This window comes from Equus asinus, chromosome 4 (assembly GCF_041296235.1).
Source record: "Equus asinus isolate D_3611 breed Donkey chromosome 4, EquAss-T2T_v2, whole genome shotgun sequence".
Taxonomy (NCBI): Eukaryota; Metazoa; Chordata; class Mammalia; order Perissodactyla; family Equidae; genus Equus; species Equus asinus.
This window is the reverse complement of record NC_091793.1, coordinates 119,861,961-119,886,672: the sequence shown is the minus strand read 5'-3', so window position 1 is coordinate 119,886,672 and position 24,712 is coordinate 119,861,961. Positions and strand designations below refer to the sequence as shown.

The 24,712-nt window shown below is 37.7% G+C and overlaps 1 protein-coding gene across 10 annotated transcripts in view; it reads left to right on the top strand.

Annotated features, from left to right (window-relative positions):
* The window catches only part of PDE1A (phosphodiesterase 1A), a 342,210-nt gene that overhangs the window by 296,800 nt on the left and 20,698 nt on the right, over positions 1-24,712 (top strand). For 9 of the 10 annotated variants that reach the window (XM_044768609.2, XM_070508214.1, XM_044768610.2 and 6 more), the window contains 3 exons: positions 3,252-3,333; positions 5,368-5,488; positions 6,553-6,698. In XM_044768609.2, coding sequence (XP_044624544.2) covers positions 3,252-3,333; positions 5,368-5,488; positions 6,553-6,698 — 349 coding nt within the window. Of the gene's footprint in view, positions 1-3,251; positions 3,334-5,367; positions 5,489-6,552; positions 6,699-13,819; positions 14,736-24,712 lie in introns of those variants that run through there. The other variant, XM_070508215.1, reaches the window with a different exon arrangement.

Sequence of the window (24,712 nt, the reverse complement as noted above, 5' to 3'; positions counted from 1 at the left end):
AGTTTATCAAACTTATCCTCAGGGCTCCTGACTCTCTCTGCATATCTTTCCCTCCCCCTCAGCAGCACCCTCCTTGTCCTACTGGGTTTCTGGTTCCCTCATATTCTGGCTACAGGGCCCCTTACTAATTTTGCACTCATGTCCTTTATTCACCCTAAAGAATAAATAACACTTTGAAATATTTATAGATAAATTAAATAATTAATGCACTTTAGCATTCAATTGCTTTAGCAGTGAAATTTAATATTCTAAATCAGTTGTTGAGTACAAGAAGCAAGTAGAACATAAAATTTCTCACTCTATCTGTAGGAAGGTTGACCCTGCATATATCTGTCAAATGCCCGAGTCGTCTTGTATGAAAATGTTGCATCCAGCATTCTATAAAATTTAACTTACAGAAAGTAGATCATCACAATGCCTTTTTCAGGCCCAAAGGATCATTTTGGGGTCAAAGAATTTATATCATATAGTATAAAAATACACATACTAAAATATCAGATAGCAGTCCCTTGATCAATAAAACCAATCAGTTGTATCTGCATAGATCAAATAAGTATCCTAAATATCACATTTCCCATGAAGTCTATGAGAAGCTTTAATTTTACAATAGTAATATTATTATTTTTATATCTGTATTTATATATTTATATCTATCTCTCTTTCTCTCTCTATTTTTTGGTGAGGAAGATTGGCCCTGAGCTAACATCTGTTGCCAATTTTCCTCTTTTTGCTTGAGGAAGATTGTCACTGAGCTAACATCTATGCCAAACTTCTTCTATTTTATGTGGGATGCCACCACAGTGTGGCTTGACAAGTGATGCCAGATCCATGCCCAGGATACAACCTGTGAACCCTGGGCTGCCGAAGTGGAGCACATGGACTTAACCACTATGCCACTGGGTCAGCCCCTTATTTATAGTTTAATGCAAACTTTTAGTAATATTCTTGCATCTTATTCTCAACATGTTAAAAATCAAATCCATAATATTCTTTAAATTTAACCCTCATCCAGGTCATCTGATTTCTCTTAGTGGGCTACAGACTCTTCTTCATTCAGATTTGAAGCCCAAGAGTCATCTTTAACTTACCCCAAGCTATCTCCCACACTGATGGCAAATTAATCTTTCAAACGTGTAATTCCTGTCATGTCAATTCCTTGCTAGAAAAAAAGAGGGAAAACAAGCCAATACTCTCCATTACATGTTAAATTAAGTACTAATTCTTTTTTCTGTGGTTTAACACCGTCCAAGATAGGCATTAGATGTCATAAATACCTTTAATTTGCAAAGCTCTGTATTTTTGATATTATGAATTATAATTCTTATTAGCTAATATTTAATGTCTATTTACCAAATATTAGGCACTGTCCTTAGACTTCACGTAAATTATCTTAGATAACCTCAGGATAATTCTATTAGGTGGATACTATTATGTCTTTATTCCTAAAATGAGTAAATCTAAATCACCAAGTTAGGTAGCAGATGAAGAGAACCCATTTCAGCAAAGGCTGTCATGTGTCTGGAGTAACAGAGACAGCCTACTGAACAGCAGTGATTCAACTCTGTGTCTTGTGACTCCAAGGCTAATGGCACTAATAATTCCCTTGCATCTGTCCCTTAAGCCAGGTATAAATATTAATTCCAAATGGAATGGATGTTGTCATTCTCTAGGGGAATGAGGAAGGCAAGGTCACAGAAATCCTTATTCCCTATTTTCTCTAAATCATGACATAGTAAAACATTCCTGTTTGTAGCTACTTTGTCTATTTCTTTGGTGACCATATCTAGATTTTCCCAAACATTCTGATCTCAAACTTTCTGCCCTTCATAATCAGAGGCATGGTTTAGTGGAAATGTACCAGAAAACATTGTTGATAAAAACTTTAAAGCCAGAGGTTGACATAATGTTGTAAAGATCATGATGAAAAGATGTTAGAGGAAGCTGACTGAGGAAACTCTGAAATCCTCAGACAGGTGTTGTATTGTGGCATGGGCTCTGCCACAGAGCAAAAGTGAAGGCCCCTCCCCTTTGTCCCATGATTTCAGAACCTGACCATACATCCGAAGTTGTGGCCTTATGCAAGGCCAGTGTACCCTACAACCAAAAGCTTAGGAGAAGTAGAGCCCAAGGATTCTTTCAAATGGCCAGACAATTGGAGTGAACGGGAGCAAGTGAAGTATCCTCTCTCCTCTGTCTTTTGTAAGCGCATCTCTTGAATGCAAAGAACCAATGTTTGATAAATCTTGTGATTATAAAGCTTTGCCCAGAGCAGCCACATTTATTTTAGGAGATGAAATCTAATTAGCTCTTATGATATTAAACCCAAACATAAATGGCATTCTTTAACATATGTGCTCAATGAATCTACTATCGATAAGATCAAATAAAAAATCATTGACAGGGCTGGCCCCGTGGCCGAGTGGTTAAGTTCGCACATTCCGCCGCAGGCGGCCCAGTGTTTCGTTGGTTCGAATCCTGGGCGTGGACATGGCACTGCTCATCAAACCACGCTGAGGCAGCATCCCACATGCCACAACTAGAAGGACCCACAACGAAGAATATACAACTATGTACCAGGGGCACTTTGGGGAGAAAAAGGAAAAAAAATAAAATCTTAAAAAAAACAAAATTACCTCCATTAAAAAAAATCATTGACATTTCAATTTTCTCTGAGAATCCGTTAAAATAAAATTATGCTCACAGAATGTAAGAATGTTGAAAATATCCCTCATTACTGCTGTGAGAGAGTCAATAATACTTGGTTAATAAGTAGAAAATTATTTCAAAATGCTCATAAACTTTTAATTTCAAAAAGTAGTCCAATGAAAATGTCTTGATACTGAAGATCTGCTCATGTATTTGGCATTAAAAAAAAAGAGGAGAAAAATCCATGAACTGGATTGTTAATTAAATGCTGAGTAACACACTGAGATGACAATTTTGTGGTGACTTTCGAAAACTCCAGAGAGCAAAGGTTTGTCTCTTTACAATCAAGAGATTGTAATATCAAAGCAGAGTCTCCAGGGGCTGAAAATGTTCATGATTTTTCCTCTGCAATATGTTCCCATAAAGAAACCAACTGAGTAAAATTATATAAGCTTAGACTACAGCTTTTGCTTTTGTAAATAATAAGTAAAATAAATACACAATGCCAATTAAGAAATGAAACGTGGCTTTTTTAGGCTTTTTATCTAGGCTGCTGGTTAGCTTCTCCAAAGTGAGTAGGTACTAATGAGCTTTCCTTTCCACAGGGAGATAAAGAAGCTGAATTAGGGCTTCCATTTTCCCCACTTTGTGATCGGAAGTCAACGATGGTGGCCCAGTCACAAATAGGTAATACTGAAGATGGGTGGTCATGGAGAGTGGGTATGTGCTTGTCAGTTATCGAAGGGATCCACCATGTTGTTCAAAGGGGCAACATCTATGAAAACTTCACTCCATATTCCTGATAAATTCGATCTTTAAGACTGATCCATGTGGTGGTGAATGATAAGAATTTTGAAACATTCTCAAAAAATGAATTCAACAAAGCAGTATTAGTACATGTAATTGTTAATCTGCTTGTAATCCTTTCACAAAGTGGAGGGCTTTCTTCTTGTGCAAGAGATGACATTTTTTGATGTTTTGTTGCTGATTGTTTTCTGTAATTTAATCCTTTGTATACAAGACAATTCAATGAAACTATTAATACATCTGTTCTGTTATCACTGTTTGCATAATATGCTAGCTCATATTCTTTTGGGAAAAAATTCTTGATACCAGTAGATAAGCCAACAATAGGAGATTTGTAAAATGATGTTGCCCTCAACCATATTCATTCTTTTCACTTGTATTTGTGTTGGGGACTTCAAATTCAGCCTATTATTAAAACATCATTGCTATGCTGCGTGGTTCAAATATTTGTAATAGTCATTCCCTGAGCCAGCATCTTCATTTCTCCACTATCTGATCGGTAAACATAGGATGGCCACCTTTCTTCTCTACTTGCTCTGGTACCACCTCCCACAGAGTGACGGTCAGCTGTCAGAAAGCTTCTTGCTCTCACCTTTCCTCCTTCCCACCCAAGTTCCAAGAGCTGTGTTTCTAGATTCCATATCATCATTTAGTGGGTTTGAATGTGGCAGGCTAAGGACCTCCCCTGGCAAGTTGGGAAGAAGGGACGTTTCTGAGGCTTGTTGCTGTGATGTAAATTCTTGCCGAATTAGTAGAGATGATGACTCATTTGACAGTCTCCATACCCCAGGCATTTAAAACTATAGACAAAACTTGAAATAACACCCTGGGTGGCCAGTTAACATTGCTTTGACTTGAAGGGATCAATTATAACACAAAACTATTGAAGTTTTTTTGAATTAAAGATGTGCCTTAATGTATGCTTTGACGAATCCAGTAACAGCAAATGTGAATTACTGAACCCAAATGTCTGATGGATGGGATACTCTTCAAATGTGGATATTTCCCAGGACACTATCACTTAAAAAGCCGTCCCCTATTTAGTCTCCTATATTCAGATGGCCATCCATCACTCGCAGATGTGTTCAAGGCAAAAAGCACCTCTCGTGGGACCTGGGGTGTCGAATGTACTCAGAGCTCAGCATAGGCTGCCTCCTTCTCCACCTAAACACGTGGGGTAAATCCTCCCTGGGGGACAGTGCCCCATTCTCTCTGTGTGTCATTTTCTATCTTGAGGAGTACTTTAAATGCGAAAGGCTTTATTCCATCTTGACATCTCAGAGTGGTGGGATTGATGCTGTCTCCCAAAGATGTTACTGTTCTCCTCGCTGATTTGACAGAATACGCCCACATGCTGCGAACTAACACTTCACATCCAGAGAATAATAAACAGCAATTTGAAATATTAACACACTGGCGGAAAGCTCTGACTGATATAATATGAGAAAAAAAAAAAGTGGTTGCCTTTCCTTGGTCTGAGAAAAAATGTCAATTATTTAATTTCTTTGGGGCTTAGATATTATTTCTTGTTGGTCAATAATAAAATTCAACAAGCAAGTGAAGGCCTTTCAGAAACAGTAGTGATCTCTCTCACTGACAGAGGAAGATAGATTCACTCTGGTTAGATCTGAAATTATTGTTAGTAATAATAAGAGGCTGAAAATTAAATAGGAAACCTAATATACTTGAGTTAGTAGACTTAAATGGTATCACTTCCACTGCCTGAGAGATTATTTTATAGAGCAGCTAAACTCTCTCTAAAGATTGTGTTATTGGATTAAAAATAATTGCAAGTGGTAGGCTGAACAAATATTGTAGTTGATACTTGCTATCAGGAGCATCAGACTCTTCATTATTACTAATTTTAGAATACAGGATATTGTAACACTTGAATCTATTTTCTTGCTTTTGTAGGTTTCATTGATTTCATTGTAGAGCCAACGTTTTCTCTTCTGACAGACTCAACAGAGAAAATTATTATTCCTCTTATAGAGGAAGACTCAAAAACTGAAAATCCTTCCTATGGAGCAAGCAGGTTTGATATTGTCTTTTTTGCATCATTTTCCTTTTACTTATTGTTTCTTAGATCTAAGCAGGAGATTCTTAGAAGAATTATTGGGTAGTATTGCCACCTAGTGGCTGTATATTATGTTGCATGCATGTGCCTTTGAAATTAAGAATTTATCGGCTACAAAACATATCAAAGTACTAAGGAGTATAACAGAACAGTATTCCAAATTCAGGAGAACAAAGTGATTTGAATTTTCACGGAGGATGTAGGTATTGTGTCCTGGATATAGTAGTAACGTGTCTGGTAGTGGTGGGCAGTTGGGAGCGGGACATTGTGCTGCTTTGCTTACAAACCAATCAATCACAACCCACTTGCGTAGCTAGAAAGATGCCTGCATCAGAGTGAGCCTTTCAGGTGACATGAATATGGCAGTTCTGCATAACATGTGACAGTAAAGTCCATGACATGTACAACGTACATGCAATTTTTCAAACTAGATCTTTTTCATTGATAAATCTGTTAAGGGATATTGTTTAAAACTTCCAGTTGCAGAAAAATCATGCTGCATTCTTGTCCATCTGAACACACAACTTTTCCTAGTAGCACACCAAATAAATGTTGCCTCAGTGAGGAAACTGAGGGAACGCTCTGCCTGAGAAAGATCCAGGTTAGTCTGGAGATTCAATGGAGGAGGAAAGGGCAAGGCCATTACCCACTTTGGCCTCTAGAATCACGATGCCCCTTTTGTGATGTTCACCAATGGCCTTGCCACTAAGTCAGCTCACCTCAATGTTCTGCTGCTCTAATCAGGCCTCCTGCCTCCCCCGTGTAATACATGTGGGCCCCGACCTGCTGCCCTGGGAGTCCCTGACAGACCCAGCGGTCCTGGCCCTCTCCACGAGGGGAGGAACATCGACACGTGCTCAAAACTGGCCTGAGCACCCGCCCTCCTGCTTCTCCAGTTGGTTTTGTAAAGTGTTTCAAGCTTTGCTCCCTCATCCCACACCCCAAACTTGGTATTTTCTGGTGTCTTTGGTTACTGTTGGCTGACGTACCTTTATGGGATGACACGTTGCTGATTTGTTTAGACGATCAAATATAAAAGGCACCATGAACGATGGAACCTACTCCCCAGACTACTCCCTGGCATGCGTGGACCTGAAGAGCTTCAAAAACAACCTGGTGGACATCATCCAGCAGAACAAAGAGAGGTGGAAAGAGTTAGCTGCACAAGGTACCGTTGTTTATGAAGCCTTGTTTCCGTCTCTCTCTGTCTGAACTCCTCCTCTGAGATTCTGGGGCTATTTTCTCCCCTAAATTTCTTCCTATGTAAAATATGCAAGCCCTTGGAGACATTTGGAATTTGACTACCCTTTGCTTATTCATAAGCAAGTCGATTAATGTGTTAGATAAAAAGAGATTCTGCTGCAGAAGCATGTCTGTGGATGGCAGTGAAGTGGATATGAAGGATGGGACGATAAAATGGCGACAAAACTTTCTGTGGCACAGCAACCTCGTATCCATTTCTAGAGGTGCTTTTGAGCCAGTGTTTCAGGCTTTGCCAGCGGCTTTTGTGCTGCGTTAGGAATATCACGCTCTGTGCCAGAGATTTGGGTGTCTGCTGTTTTCAGTTTTACTGAGTTACTTCTTTGGCTGACAGTTTCACTCATGAGTTGGAAAAATCATTTGTAATCTGCCACAAAAGAAAACAAATGAGAAGCTGGCTCTAGTTATTTCTGACACATTTTCTGATCCACATTAATTAGTCCATTTGGTTTATAGGATAGGAGTTAGTATCAATCACTATTTTTCATGCAGGAAATTAGCTTTCATATTCCAGATCTGGCCCCTGCCTCCTCTCATACTCCCTCCCACAGCCCTGTCTCTCTCACGCTCTATATGCCCTGCACAGCGGCCTTCTGGCAGGTTCTTACAATACTCCAGGGCCTTTGCAATGACTGTTTCTTCAGCCAGGAATTCTCCTCTTGGAGCTCTCTGCAAGGCTGATTCCTTCTTGGCTGGCAGATCTTTCCAGATAAGGAAACTGAGGCAGAGGAAAGTTATGTGACTTGCTCCAAATTCCACAACTAGTAAGTGAAGGAGGCAGAACTCATTCTTTCTCTCCAAATGCTGTGCCCGAAAACCCCATGCGAGGCAGCCCTGCTAAGAGGCCCTCCTTGACCACTAACAGTAAGGTTATATCCTCTGTCCTATTTTTCCCTATTAGAGCCCAGTTTAGTCACTTCAAAGTGAAAGCACAAGGCTGTAATCAATGGTATTTATTTACTCCTTTCCTTATTTATCATCTGTCTTCCATGTGGGAATGTATGGTCCACAGAAGTCAGGACACGGTCTACTGTGTTTTCCTGTGTATCCTCAGCTCCTAGCACAGGGGGCATATAATAGACACTCAGTAAATGTTTGTCTGATTAAATAGTTAATTAATCCTGGATGGTGTCACATTATCCCTCCAGCTGTGCCATTAGAAAATAAGAGAAATACCAATCTAATGCCTTCATCTGACTCTGTAACTCACGTTTACAATGCTCTATACAGCCATGATGAGGGCCGCTTCCTGGATGCATAACCTGTGTGGCCACACAGGTCCCTACACTCAGAACGGCCCTGTGCTTAATCATCTTGAAATGCTTAATAATCTTTGAGCCGGAGGCCTCCTTTTATTTTGTACTGCTCCCTGCAGTTATGTAGCCAGTCCTGGCCATGGCACAGGGTCTTTGTAATATGACATTACTGTCACTCGATAAAGAACATAACACAATACGAGACCCAGATGACCGTGCTAAAATATTGTCAAACGCATCTAACTGGAGACTTCAAGTGTTGAGAATTACCCCTCCAGATGGACAAGTTCTACTCAAGATACTGACCCTGAAGCATTATAAGATATAAATCACTAGACTATGAGCTCTTTGAAAACAGGAACAGTATCTATCTTATTGTCATTATTTTCTCAGAGCTAGCATGTCCCTAGTACATTATAGGTGCTTTGAAATTATTTACTGAATGTAGTTTTGAATGAATAAATAAATACTTAAATTCAAGTTTGAATATATTTATTCAGAAAGGAAAATAAATATATAAGATTCTCAGCAATGAAAGGAAGAAAGGAGAGAAACAAGACTTCTGAAGTCCCTCTATATATCAGACATTTTACATATAATTTCCTATTTCCTCCTACACAACCATCTGAAGTAGAAATTATTACCCTCATTTTATACATATGGAAATTGAGGACCACACAGCTTCTCAGGCCTAGAGTCTACACTGTTCTGATTCTTTACCCGAGGTTTTTTTCACTGTCCCCTGCTACCTCCTATTATATTGTCCTGTCTCTTTCAAGAAAGTTTGAAAAAATTGGGTTGAAGTATTTATCTTCAGTGAATCCACAGAATTCAATTGACTAGAACACATTCTCCTCTAAGAAAAATTTTAACTAAAGTAAACAACAGCAAACCCCAAACATCAACCCATCACCTGGAACCTGTTTGTCATCAACTTGTGAAGGAAAATCCTCTGTCAGAAGTGGATTAGGGACTGCAATTGCTCCCCCTCTCATCAGCTTTCTGGCACCATGCTCTATTGAATATTTTGTTGGGCACAGACAGTAAATTTTACATCCACATAACGTTCTCAATTTGCATTTCTGTAATCGAGTAATAGCTCAGTCCTACGGTTAGAAAATGTAGAACCAAAATGTGCACACGAGCAGTGTGGCTGTGAGCAAATTAAAACCATAGAGCATTTTGATAAGATAACTCTCAAGGGCCAGCCAAGTACACATATTTTTACTAGAGCAAATAATGCCCAATTTTCTTTATAAAATTACATACTTGGTTTTTATTTCCAAAGCAATGGTAAACCAGATAAAGAAATATTACATGGTAAAAACATCTGAAAACGCTGGGTGAAATATTACTGGCAAGAAATTGACACCCTCAGAACCTGTCCAAACAAAGATAAAGCAGAAATTCAGAGAGCTAAGGAAACTTTGGTGCTAGAATCTCTCCCGAGGGTGACTGCTTAGTTTTGTTGGAGTCGTGGGTTTGCAGACTGAATTTACCACCACATTGGGTTTATGCCAGAAGTGTAAATTTGATTCTACATTTGAAAATTCTATTAATACAACTCACAATATCAATGATAAAAAGAGAAAAATTTAAGATTTCAAGAGATGCAGAAAGAACATTCAAGAAAATTCAATATCCATTCATGTTAAAAATTCTTAAAATTCAGAGGAACATTTTTTCTTTTTTGGTGAGGAAGATTGTCACTGAGCTAACATCTGTGCCAATCTTCCTCTATTTTGTATGTGGGATGCTGCCACATCATGGCTTGATGAGCTGTGTATAGGTCTGCGCCTGGGTTCCGAACCTGCGAACCCCAGGCAGCCAAAGTGGAGTGAACGAACTTAACCACTACCCAACCAGGCTGGGCCCCAGAGCAACATTTTTAATCTACTGTTTCTGTTTTCCCACTTTTCTTGCCTTTATTTTTACTGCTTAAGTTGGCTTTTTTTCCCATTACAATTTATTTCCTTTATAGTTTAAAATATTTACACTCTATTCCTATTATTTTCATGATTGCTTAGAAAAATTTAAATGCATAATCCATAGTAGAGAAAGTGAAGTTAATAACTTTACCTTTCCACCAGATAACACAAAAACTTTACAAAACTCTCTCTGATATTGAAAAACCATTTAAAAAATACAGACTTTGTATTTAAGAATTAAAATTTAAAACACGTTGAAATTCAAGAATATGAGGATGACTGATTTTAACAATGTTTTGAAAAGTCAAGCTAGTGCAAGAAGATTCTCAAGGTGTCTTCCGTGCATGCATCATTCCTCAGTCAGCTAGGGATGTGTGAAGAGCTATCTCCACCCTTCCATGGCCCTCTAATTGCTAGGATTTTTCTGTTAAATCCTGCTGGTCTACCAGTTACCCCAAACATGGACCGCAACCTCACTTGAAAAGTTGTGAGTTCTTGCCATTTATTCCATACTAAATCCACTACTCTATGTTGGAGAAACTAAAGCGGCTTTTTCCCTCTCTTCCCATCCCAAACTGAGTTTACCACCTCTGACAGCAAAGCTGGTTTCTGCTGCCGCTGGGGTTGGAGGGGGAGGGAGAGGTTGGGAGTAGCTCCAGGCAAGGTGACAGGTTCCTGCTGTTCTTACCTGAATCTCCAGCAATTTTTCAAGAATAAATGCTTCTCAAATTATTGTGTTGCCTTGATTGACTTCCAGTGTGATGGAATAGTTATTTTTGTTAATATTTTCGAATTTTATACTTGTTTTCTGAGAAGGAGAAAAACTCGACCTCTTTAAATCACTCTAACAGGAAGTCCTCTTTCTCACATTGGTTTTGGGAGAATTAAATGAGTTTATTTATGTAACCTGCTTGGAAGTACCTAGAATAGTAGCACTACCAGAGTTGGCTGTTACTACTACAATTTTTATTCACTGTACTTTTGCTGTGTGTTCTAGGAATTAGGGATACAGTGAAAAACAAAAGAGACAAGAATCCCTACCCTCATGAAAGAGGGAGCAGGGGTTAGGAGCAGGATTGCAATCTTAAATAAGGTGGACAGAAAGGCTTTACTGAGAAAGTGATAATTTCAATAAATACATGAAGGATGTTAGAAAGAGCTTTGGAGAGGTCTGGGGTAAGGGGTGGGGAAATAAATTTTCAGACAGAGGAAATGGCCAGCACAACATCTGGGAGGTGGAGCTTGTCTGACATGCAAGAAATGACAAGAGGTGAGGGAAATTGGGCAAGTGGGAACAATGTAGGCAATGCGATGAATGGGTAAGATGATGCCGCATCACTGGTTTTGGCCCTAGAGAGATAGGAGGCCGAATGTGTGATCTTGAAGAAAAAAAATAAAATGGTCTGAACCAAAGTTTTAAAAGGATCACTCTGGATGCAGAATGGAAAATGTTCTGTTTGGGAGGCAAAAATGGAAACAAGGAGGCTGAAAAGGAGGCTATTGTTTATAACCCAGAAGAAAGATGAGGCCTTAGACCAGGTGGTAGTGATGGAGGGAGAAGTGTCTAAATTCTGAGTAAATAAAGAAGGTGGCTTGAACCAGTCCACGTGAATAGGAAGAGAAAGCAAAAAGAGACGGATTCTGGATATGTTTGTAAAGTGGAAATGATAGGATTTGTTAGGTTAGATGTAGAGTATGAGTCAAGAGTCAACAATGATGCTAGAGTTTTTGGTTTTCTTACATATTAATTGTGTATATGTTGATTTATATAATCATTTTACAGAACAATTTGATGTTCTCTAGCAAAGCTGAAGATGCGCATGCTGTATTTCCCAAGAATTTCACTTTTACCTTTTTACCCTAGAGAGACTTTTGCTCATGTGCATAAGAAGACACCAACAAAACATTCATTGCAGTATTGTTAATGAGTGCAAAAACACTGAAGACAACAGTCAAATGGGTTCATAAGTTGTGGTGTATTCATATTATAGAACAGCATACAAGTGCCAATATAAATGAACTTTATGAGTATCGACAAGGATGAAAGACACAAATAATACTGAGCAAAATATGTAAGGTACTATAATATAGCAAGATGCCATTTATAGAAAGTTTTGGAAACCTACAGACCACAATAGGTTTTAGGATAAACATATGATAAAACTAAAGAATGATAGGGGAAGACACTCAGAATGGTTCTGAAGGGAATGATGTGGGATTTATTTAGGAGTTAGTAGCATTTTATATCTTAGGTTGGGTTCTAGACACACAAATGTTCACTTTGTGATTATGGTTATACATAGCATATATACTTTATATTTGTAAATATGTATAGAATATTTGTGTGTATAGAATATTTCATAATAAAAATTTTAAAAATGTGATCTGCTGCAAAAGTATGTCTACTGAGATAGTCATCAATTTTAAAGCCAGTCGGTATCAGATATTGCCACTGTAATTTCCCATTGCCATGACCTCTGGTCTTAAATACACTGAAGATGAAAGTTTCTTTAATATAATTGCATTGAAATGAAAATAAGCAGGTTATCTGATGCTTAGAGTTTTGGAATATTAATAAATATCAAGGCTCTGAATAGAATCCCAGATGTTTGGTAATCATCATATTAGCTGTGAAACTATATTTCATAATTATCCAAAAATGTCCCACTAACCCTAGAGCAGTAGAAGGTATGGATGCTTAGGTTCAAAGATACAAAGCTCCAAGATCATCAATAAAAAACAAAATCTACTTTTAAAAGAGTAATTTCATTCAGTAAGCCTTCTATTAAGGATCTGGTAACATCTGTCTAAGAATGTTGCATGTAAACACATTCTTTTTTGATAGGAGGTCTTTTCAAAAAGCAAAAAATGTTTTCCTCCATCACAAACTGTTTACTTTTTTGGTTACAAAAATTTTTTGGTTAAGAAAATGCCTTCATTATCTATTCAGTATTCCTCAGCATCTAAAGTCTTTGACCAAGATCCACCTTTTTCTGCACTATTTAAGAGCAGACAGGAGATTTTAAGACAGTGTGTAGTTATCTTCCTACTGAGGAAGGTGGGGGGAAATAGAAGAGTCACTCCTCTCTTCTATTCTGTACAAAGTCTCAGGCAAATCATGTAAATTTTCTTAGTCTCAAAAAATGTGACTGCAGTATTTGGAAAATAATATCTGCCCCAATGAAGGAGCAGATATGCCGTAAATCCTTGACGAATCTCCAGTTATGCTCGAGAGTCCTGAACAGCTATGCTGCAGCTTTGAGAGCAAGGCACCTAAAGCAGTGAGGTTTAAAAAAGAGCACGTTTGCTGATACTGGTGGCCAATGAATAATGGATGGCCCCAATTAACAACCAAGGAAATCATACACAAGAAAGAAATTTATAAATTTCAAAGTGGTATATAAATGTAGCTCATTTTCCTTTGGTGGCCTCCCATCCTATGTCATGAGTAACACTTGGGTCTGGAGCATCAGTGGAGCAGTGGATTAGGTTTATACTTGGGACTGTTAAAGGAGTGCATCTGAAGGGCAAACACAAACATCTCTTTTCCCTCAAGGCAAAAGTGTTACTTTTGTAAATCACCTGAGAGTTTTGTTCATCTTTAGAGACAAGAATTCCAAATCGAACCAGGTCCACCAAATCCACCTTGATTGGAACAAAAACGGTAAATCAGTCCCAGATCTGCTTTCTTTCCTATTTCTCTAGGAGAATGTGTACTTGAGAAACACTGGTTATGTCCCAGAAGGGAATCTGGGCGGTCAGTCTGGATGGAGTGCAGTATGTTTCTTACTGTACTGGATAATTTTCTGATTTATTTGATATTGATTCAAATCCCCAAATACTAGGCTCAAAGAGGAATAAGAAGTGAGAAAAGAAGGCAACGGTGGAACTGACACTCCTGGATTTGCATTGCGCACGAATCACAGCTGTTTAGGACCAGAGGCAAACCTAGAGCTAGCTTAAGGCAAGCTGGACATTTTAGACTATGTATTAAAATTTTCAGACACGGAAGTGTTTTCTAGTTTCTTTTTGTGACTTATTTCCAACATCATTGCTTTAGAGTCATAGAATATGTTCCATATGATATCACGCATTTGAACTTTTTGAGATCTGCTTTTGGCTTAGCAGCTCATATGTTCCACCAAAAAGAAAAAAATAGGATTTTTATTAGAATTACTTTGACATCAATTTGGGGAGAATTGTCATCTCTATGATATTGAGTCTTCCTATTCATAAATATCTTATCATTCATGTGTCTTCTTTCATGTTTCTGAGAAAGTTTATTTTTCCTTAATAATATTAACAATAATAATGATCATGGAAAATACTCATTAGTGCTATTAGATGTTAGGCACTATAGTAAACATATAATATATTATGTAATCACTTAGTATTTATAATTAATCATAATTTATTTTAAAATTTTGAATATACTTAGTTGGATTTTCTTTTGTTTTTTGCCTTTGTAAATGACTATTTCTTGCAGATATTTAGAAATACAATTTGCTTTTGAATATTGATTTGCAATTAATGACAGTTTTTTTCTTTCCCAAACGTATGCCTCTTATGATTGTTTTTCTTGAGTCAACTGCACTTGCAAGTTTATCTAGAACAATCTGAAATGGAAGCGATGATGGAATTCTGCTTGTCTCAGAATTTAAAAGGAAAGTGTTTAATATTTCAGTATTGTGTGATATTTCTTAATTTCTTTGATCTGTTCACTATGAGGTCAATTATATTACCATCAATAAATAAATTTTTAAGAAAATGTGTTTTAAATGAAACATTTAGTTTTATCAAGTGTCTTTTCTGTAGCTTTTAGAATAATTCATATGAATTTTCTTTCTAATTGGTTCAGATAGCAAATTATATTAATAGATTTCTAATGTTGAACCACCTTGTATTCCTTGGATAAACCCAACTTAATTATGAGGTATTAACTTTTTAAAAAATGTATATATTACTTTTGCTGACTTTTAAAAAATCTGTATTTATGAGTGAGACATGACACATTTTTTAAATTTAATCTCTACTTTTGTAATTATCGTCATCACTTTAGACAACAATAAAACAATAAATCAAGCCCTGACTCATAAAGTTTGATGACATCCATGGTGTAAATACTTCCATCATGGCCAGTTTTAAGCTATCAATATGATGTCTCTAAACATGGAGTTGGGAAAAGGTGCACATTATATATTTGCATCACCCAGATACGATAGACGTAATTAATCTCAAGGCATAGATTATAATAAAATGTATCAAAATAATTAGGAAATGATGAGTTTTAAATATGTATCAGCTTTGTTGCCCATAAAGCTTTATACGATCCATTTCCACCCTCACCTCATTTGTCTTGCCAATTCAATTCCCATTTCTGTTTCCCCTCTTTCGCTTGCTCTACTCCAGGCACACTAACCTCCAAACTGTTCTTTTGTTTTCTTTCTTTTGACACATCAGATATGTTTCTGCTTTAAGAGCTTTGTATCAGCATTTTTGTTAGAAACGCTCTTCCTGCAAATACAACTTGACTGCCTCCCTGTCTGCTTTCAAGTCCAGCTTCACCTTGTCAGTGAGGCCACCCCCTGCAAAAAATGTCAAGTTCCACCCGTGTTCCTCCCTTGCCCCCAATCCTCACCACCGACTATTTTCCCATGACACATCACTATCTAGTCCATAAATAATTGACTTATTATGCTTAATTTTTATTGTCTGTCTTCCCCCATTAAAAATAAGGTTCATGAGAACAAGGACGTTTGTTTTGATCACTGACATACCCCAAGCTCCTAGAACAGTGACTGTCACAAAGTACAAACTCATAAAGAACTCAAACAATTACATGTTGAAAGAAACGAGAGAGAGAGGAGGACGGGAGGAAGAGAAGGACGAAAGGAAGGAAAGAAGGAGAAAATGAAGAAATCTACCATCTAGACCAATAGATATGATATTACCATGTGATAGTTCTCTCTAAATCCTTCTTTAATCATTTCCTTCCTTCTCTACCTCCCATGATCTAATCACTAGTCTGAATTTTGTGATAATTATTTCTTTTCCTTTTTTTCCTTAGCTATTACTCTTTTTTTGTGTAACCTTAAACAATATATGGTTTGGTTTAGTTTTACTTGTTTTAAAACTTGGTGTAAATGGAAGCATGTTATATATATTCTTTTATGAATAGCTTTCTGCTCAATGCCATGTTTTTTGAGATTTATCCATGATGACCCAAAGAGCTCTGACCTATTTGAGCAGGGATTTTTCGGATCTTGACAGAAAATATGTTTTCAAATACTATGCAGATTTTTTCTTAAATATTAAGTATTTAAGCCTTTTAAACAGTACATTTATATCATATATTGATTTCTTAGGCCGCAAATCAGGTACACAAATAATGTAACTTCCATTATTTTTCTGTGACCAAACATAATTTCTTACTGAAGCCCCAATGTTACACGTTTGAAGAAAACATAAGCTTATCATTCAAATGTTTTAGTTGAATCAGAGTAAGCTTTAGGATTTAAAGAATTCAATTTAGGATTTTTAGGCAAAAAAAATTGAGGATTTTTGACCTCCTTTTCCTTCTTCTTTAGATGGCATCAACTCCCTAGGAGCTAAAGTGGTGCTACAGATTTGGGAGAAGCACCTGGTCCTTGTTTGACTTCTGCACTCTCTGTTTCATCTTCCCAGACATACAGCCTCCCATCTGCTTCTGGCTGTTATCACCTCCTGCTCCCGGGACTGGACCCCTTGTTTCTACCTTTATAGGCCATCAAACCTTTGCTCTCCCCAGCCTGCTTACTCTCTCTCATTCTCCTTTTCTCATAATGCTTCTCAAGGCCAGAGAACAGGCTGCTCTTCCTCAAAATGTGGCTGACAATTGTGGGGCTCTCTCAGGCTCTCTCCTACCCTGACATTCCATATATCCACCTCTACTCTATTCCTTTCACACCGGGAACATCCACCCTGCTGCCACCTCTCAGAATTCCAGATAAGGGAACGTGTCCCTTGGTGGGTCTCCTCTACTTCTGCATCCCTGAATTTATCTCCAAATTCTTTCTCACTTTCCACCTTGGAAATAACCCAAAATGTGATGGGACTGGTAAAACCCAGGGTCCTGTCTCAGAGACTGTAAGTATCTAGCTCTCTTTTATCTTCCAACTCTTTTCTCTCCACTATCTTCCTTTGGGTTCCATAGAATATGAAGGAATGGGCCTGGATGCAAAAGGAGTTAAACCTCTCCCATCTCCAATCTGAATGCAGCCCTTGTTCTTCTTGCTTCTTTTGGCAAAACCTCAGTCCACGTCCAGTGAATGAGAAGCCTAGATATCTTCTGGAGCAAGTGGGAAGGTAGCACTTGACTCAGTATTTTCCGAGAAAGTTTGTTCCCTTTGTGGACATGACTTTTGAATCTGAAGATGAGGAATATGTGCTTTTGTTTCTAGGTACTTCGGTAACAACGCCTATGTCTGCTTGTCTGAATGGCCATGGGCCACGGGGAACAAAACCAGATTGGTCAATAGTTCACAGTATCAGCTCACCAACAAGGCAAACAGCTTTTGTAGTTCTTTCAGGAGAGAAATTAAAAATAACATGTAACTGTTAAATTGACATTATTTAAAACAAAATTACTTGATTAAGATTTATCAAGTATATTTTATCACCTTTCAGAAAAAAGATTAGAAGTTCATTTTTCCTTTAACTTGAATGATTTAAAACAAACTGAATCATGTAATACAAATTAATACATAATTTAAAATGCTTTGAGGTTTTGCAGTGTGGTTAATACTTTTAAAGAATGTTTCAGAGGTAAACTGACATTTTTGATTGTAGGGAAATCTGGGTTTAAAAGAAAAAGTGAGACAATCTTCTCTGTTTTGTGCCAAGGTCTAGGACAATCTTAAGGCATGTTAGGTATATGAATTCAGTTACTTAAACTATTTTTTCCTAGAAAATACTGATGGGATCATAAAAACCAGTTTAAAAAATTGAGCACTGTAGCATAGTGTAAATAACTGATTTGCTCTCATTTCCACTCAGTATCTGACTTAGGGAATTTTAGGGCCAAATGCAAGAAACTGTTGTCTTGTGCTCCCCTCACTGACTCCCACAGTTTCTCTTGTCCCTTCTGAAAAATTCCACAGTTTCAATCAGGCTGATTCTTCCTTTTGGTTTCACAGAGTGTGAAAAACTTGAACAATAGGAATAAGCCCATCTGAATGCTCCTTTATCCTCCTTTGCTTTTCTGGAGAAAACCTGGGTCCACGTCCAGGGGCACCATCAGGAAACAAGGCTGAGTGGCTTCAGGCTCTGTTCCCAAACTCCGACCCTTAGGGCACTTACAGAGGCTTCCTCAGTGAATATTTTCAACTCACCATTGGGACTGATCTATGATAAGCTGCTCAGGAAGAATAAATATGATTGTTAGCCTAAGCATCACACTCAACCCAATCTAATGGCGGTACTTTGCCCACCAAAGACCTGCATCACTCTGGTATTTCTCTGCACTTTTATCTCACAGATCTCGGGTAGAGCTCTGGGCATGCTTTTTTTTTTCTTATTCGCCAGCAATCTCTATTAAGCCCTAACCATACTCCTCCTCATTCTTCTACATCTGGTGCTTAGAGAAAATAAAAATAGATTTTTTGAAAAGAACAAAAACATGTCCACGGTACTTTGTATTGAATTACTTTAAAGGTTATGTTTCTAAGTACTTGTTCATAAAATATCTGTTATGCCTTTCCATTATCTTTTTAACCAATCAAAGCTCTTCATGTAAAACATAATGCATTTTACGTTACAACTCCTAAGCTCCCAGGATTTTGAATCCTAAACATCTTTTTGAGAAAATGTGCACATACATGTTAGATTTCAGAAAGGACAAGTCATCAGAGGGAAGCAAAGTCTTTCAGAAAAAAAAGCTGGAGCCTGCTCTCCTTGTCTCTCTAATTATCCTTCAAAATGTAATTAACAGGTTAAAAGAGCTGTTTCTAGTAATCTTAAAATCATATATTTTAAACTATTAGTAAATTATATATTATAGGATACATTTATTTTATTGTTTCTCTTTCTGATTTTTTTCTCTTCAATTAACATTCTACAGTATATCATTGGGACGGTAGAACAGGAGTATGCATTTGATAGAATGGAACTTTTGGAAGATCAGAATTATGAAGTTGTAAGAGGTGGTATTCACCAAAGTCACTTATCCCTAGAAGAGCTTAGACAACAGTTTGAACAGTGAGTGTGTGCTTTGTTATTTATTCACTCACTCATTTATTGTAAAGGCAAAATCAACAGTTTTCAACCCTGGCAACATTTCAGCATCATCTGGGCTACTTTATCCTTAAAAATTCGACATGGCTTGTCTCCAGTTCACAGAGGCAGGTCAAAATAGAACACTTTTGTGCATTTAAATGAAATGTGCCAGGACTTGGAGGGGGAGAGCAAGAAACTTCATCAGCTCATGGTCAAGACAAGCCAAGTACAGATTAGAATCCGAGCCAGCGCCACCCTGGCAAGCTGTCCTCGGGAAATAGCAGTGCATGCCTTGGTGAAGATATCCCTTAAATAGCTATGCTTGGGTTACACATCTATACCCTGGAAAGTTTGCCTTCTACCCCTGGTAAAGTCAGCGAACTTTCTTTGTCTGTTATCCTTGTCATTTCCTCCTCATGAAATGCACTTCTTGGATCCCCTCCTCCACTCTGCTTATTAAAATTCTACTTATCTTTCAAAACTCCATTACAATGCCTTTTCTAAGAAGGCTATCACGGAGTTGCATAAGCATAGATGTCTTATTTGTATTACAGTGGGAGTACTTATATTCTGCCTTGCATTCTCAAAATAGGAAGAAAAAAATCTGTTCAAAAGGAATCTATCAAAATCAGTGTTGGAATAAGAGTGGGAGTGGAGAGGAGATTCAGGGTTTGTTTCCAGCTCCACATGCCTTTAGGAGACTCTGGCATTCTCCTTTGGCGGTGTACCGTCTCTCCACCCGATGAGAACCACTGCATATTATGAGATATGATGAGTGAACTGTGTTGCACATGTAAAAGCTATGGAGCCTGACAAAAAGTTGAGAACTACTAATGAGGTCATTCCAAAACTATTTAGAGGCCGACTACGTGCAAAACAAGTGCCTATAGGTTTTTTAGAGAGCAGAACTCATGGGATGTTCAGCTTTAGATCTCCCATGGCTCCTGCTTAGGGCCAGGTAAGAGCTCAGTCAGTGTTGGGTAGAGAAGAATTGACTCTATTCTATGGAAGCCTGATTTTAACAGTGAGTCCCTATAAATGAAATGGTATTACCCACTATGTTGTATCATATTTCTGTTTGTTAGCTAAAAGATAAAAAAAAAAAAAACTGCTGAGAAATGGCAAAAGGGAAAACTAAACGTAGAGGACATTCCCCAGAAGCTCCTCCCCTTGTTCAATGTCTGTACCTGCTATGTGTTCTGACACCCACAACCTAGTCCCTTGCTCTAATTTTACTTTGCAATGTGAGTAATAACTGGAGGAGTTCACAGGAGATTTGTAGTCTCTAAAAACTGGGGGGTAAGAAGTCCAACAGTGGAAATTTGAGGAATAGAGAGGGTGGTGATGAAGAGAGTGGTGGATGGGATGTTGCCTGTTGAGCAGAGGTGATGCGGACAGAGTCAGACTAAAGACTTTGGGCACGAAGTGAGGAACAGCTCTCTCAGACTGTTCTCTTTCAGGTGCTGCTCTCTTCTAGCAAGTGTCACCAGAATTTGACTGGGCCCTTCACACTGCTCACACTAGACTAGGTTCAAAACTTTGTCTTGTTCTCTCAATAATTAACCCAGTTCCAAGTACATTAGAAGCTTTGTTGTCTTAACATTACACTTTAGAGCAAAATGTAAATCTCTTTATTTGTCACCACTTATCTCTTCTTTCCCCAAACCTCTAGTCTTATATTCTTCTTGATTTAACATCTCTCTTCTTTTTTTCCCCAGGCTGCCTCTAAAATTTCCTCAGTTAGAACAATTTAGTTCTGGTCTCAAATTCAACCCATTCAACAAAACGAGAGCCCGACAGTTGGCCTAAAATGACTTCTATAGCTCTTCAAGCATGCCTGGGAGTACCTGGGATGATCATGGTTTGGTTATTATTTTCAACTTTATTAGAATCCCTAAAAAATATAATTTCTTATTACCCTCAGGACATTTAAAAGTTTAATTTTTTATTACCCTCAGGACATTTTTCAAAAACTTTATCACTGTACCTATGACTTACCCTTGTAATCAGAAAATCATCATATGAGTTACTAAGTTAGATGTTTTCTTATTTTTAAACATTTTATAATTTATTTGAAATGGTATTGAATATATAATAATATTATAGTCAAACCAGTTTATTTAAAATCACATTTCAATTACTGGAAAAGCTTATAGATTTTCTCAATAGGAAACAAAAAGTTTTTAAAAACCTGTCATATCAATTGCTTGAAAAATTAAAAAACAAAACTAGAAGTCTTTCCACCAGCAGTAAAGGAAACATCCAAAATTGATGGGGAAGTATTAAAATTTTTTTTTAATTTTTATTTTTTTCGGATGTACATCATATTTCGAATTCTGTATACATTACATCATGTTCACCACCCCAACACTAATTATAGTGCATCTCCTTACATGTGACCCTAATCACCCCTTTTGCCCTCCCCCCTCCTCCCTTCCCCAATGGTAACCACTAGTCCAATCTCCAATGCTATGTGTTTTTTTTTTTTTGTCATTTTTATCTTCTACTTATGAGTGAGATCATATGGTATTTGACTTTCTCCCTCTGACTTATTTCACTCAGCATAATACCCTCAAGGTCCATCCATGTTGTCACAAATGGCCAGATTTCGTCATTTCTTATGGCTGAGTAGTAGTCCGTCGTGTATAAATACCACATCTTCTCTATCTGTTCATCCTTTTATGGGCACCTAGGTTGCTTCCAAGTCTTGGCTATTGTGTATAATGCCACAATGAACATAGGGGTGCAAGTATCTTTATGCCTTCGTGTTTTCAAGCTCTTTGGATAAATACCCAGCAGTGAAATAGCTGGATCATATGGTAGATCTATCCTTAATTTTCTGAGGATACTCCAAATTGCTTTCCATAGTGGCTGCACCAGTTTGCACTGCCACCAGCAGTGAACAAGGGTTCCCTTCTCTCCACGCCCTCTCCAACATTTGTTGTTTCCTGTCTTGTTGATTATAGCCATTCTGACCGGAGTGAGGTGATACCTCACTGTAGTTTTGATTTGCATTTCCCTGATAGCTAATGATGTTGAGCATCTTTTCATATGCCTGTTGGCCATCTGTATTTCTTCTTTGGAGAAATCTCTGTTCAGATCTTTTGCCCATTTTCTAATTGGATTGTTGGTTTTTTTGTTGTTGAGCTGTATGAGTTCTTTGTATATTTTGGATATTAACCCCTTATCTGATATGTGGTTTGCAAATATCTTCTCCCAATTGTTAGGTTGTCTTTTCGTTTTGTTGATGGTTTCCTTTGCTGTGCAGAAACTTTTTAGTTTGACATAGTCCCGTTTGTTCATTTTTTCTTTTGTTTCCCTTGCCCGGTCAGACATGGGACTTGAAAATATGCTGCTCAGACCAATGTCATAGAGCGTACTGCCTATGTTTTCTTCTAGAAGTCTCATGGTTTCGGGTCTTACATTCAAGTCTTTAATCCATTTTGAGTTGATTTTTGTGCATGGTGTAAGGGAATGGTCTACTTTCATTCTTTTGCACGTGGCTGTCCAGTTTTCCCAACACCATTTATTAAAATTTTTAAAAGATCAAATTTACTTTATGATTAACATGATATTTTAATAGATTATGATAAGCACATTAATTAAATCTTATATATTATTATTAGGATATGAAATATCTTAAAATGCAATATTACATATGATGTATGAGATTTTTGTAATTATGTTGGTATTAATGCCAAACAGAATGCAGATTCATATTCTCCTAAATACATCTTTGTGCCATGCAATATACTGAATTCTGTCATAGTCATTATCCTATTTAATCAGCTAAACAGGCCTATGATTTGGGTACTATCCCCATTTTACCAATGTGAACACTGAGATGTAGGGGAGGCAAGTGCGTCAGCCAAATCATGGGTTTGTGCATGTATTACAAATGAATCTAACTTTCTCATTTCTTTTCTTGGTTTCACATAATACACAGAAAACAGCTTAGCGACATGGTAGGAGTAAACCAGAAAGAGGAAACAATTTCTTGTGAAACCTTACCCCAGAGACTAGCACAATGGCTTTATCAAATCTACTTCTGTCTGATCTCAACATGACTGATCCAATGAACCTTCAAATATACAAGTTATATGCCATAGACATTTTTCCCTTTTTTTTTTTTTTTGAGGAAGTTTACCCTGAGCTAACTCCTGCCAATCCTCCCATTTTTGCTGAGGAAGACTGGCCCTGAGCTATCATCCATGCCCATCTTCCTCTACTTTATACGTGGGATGCCTACCACAGCATGGCGTGCCAAGCCGTGCCATGTCCACACCCAGGCTCCGAACCTGCGAACCCTGGGCCACCAAGAAGCAGAACATGTGAACTTAACCGCTGCACCACTGGGCCAGCCCCTCCCATAGACATTTTTATTTAAAATATGTTAAAAATTATGAATTTGTGAGTGAAATTTTATATCATTTATTTATTCACCCTTTGGTCATTTATACAAACATTTGTTACAACCAGCCTACAGAGCAGGAATTGTAGTCTGAGGAAACCGAGGCTCAGAGAATCTAAATTATTTGTCTAAATTCACAAAATTAGTCTTTGAAAAGGCTGAGATTTGTGTCTGCTCTGTCTAAATTAAAAGCCAGTAACCTTTTGGATAGTTTCTAGATCATGTTCTAGAAGTTAATTGTGACTGGTTGGTTTAGTTGCATTTTCTAAACTTTCCTCCAGAGCAGAAGGCTTGTGCAAACTCTTTCTTCATGGAGGAACTTGGACGGCAGCAGAGTTTAGGGCGTTCTAAGTGATATTATGCGAGTGTTTGCATGCTCCCACTTGTACTTTTATGGGCAATAAAAGTTGGAAGGAAGGTAGAATGGGTGGTCCTGCACGCCCTAGTGATTAATGGCTGGTTCAGTGACGATGAAGAAACAGCTTCCCCAAGGGCAGTAGGACTAGGACAAGTCGAGATCCGGGGCGGTAGGAAGATGAGTGATCAGAACATATGCTCCTTACTCAATTTGGAAGTGGAGGTATCTGAAGCTGATCTATCTTGGGTCAAATTTGAAATTTTATCCATAGTGGAATGTTGTTAAGATATAAGAAGTTATTTCCAGAAGATTCCATTGATCCTCTCCATCCAAGGCATGCATCTTGGTCTTTCCATTTGGCCAAGAGGCACTCTGACAGGTGGTCATTATTGAGTATTACAGATCATTTTTTTTCTTCTCTGGGCACCATCTCATTATGCTTAACAATTTTAGCAAATGCTGATTTTATCATTGTTTTAGTGTGATCACTCAGAACCTATCACATATGTTGATTCATACATAAAATTTATGCCACATTTATATACAAATTAATACATATAAGTAATTTCTATGGTAAAATTTTCAGTATTTATGTTTCAGCATATTTTTTCAGTGTACAATATTCTTTTCCTTAGAAATATATTTCTATAACTCCCCTAAACTGGAAATGTAGTTAATATAAAGTTTTGTAAATAGTAAAGAGAAGAAACTTAATCT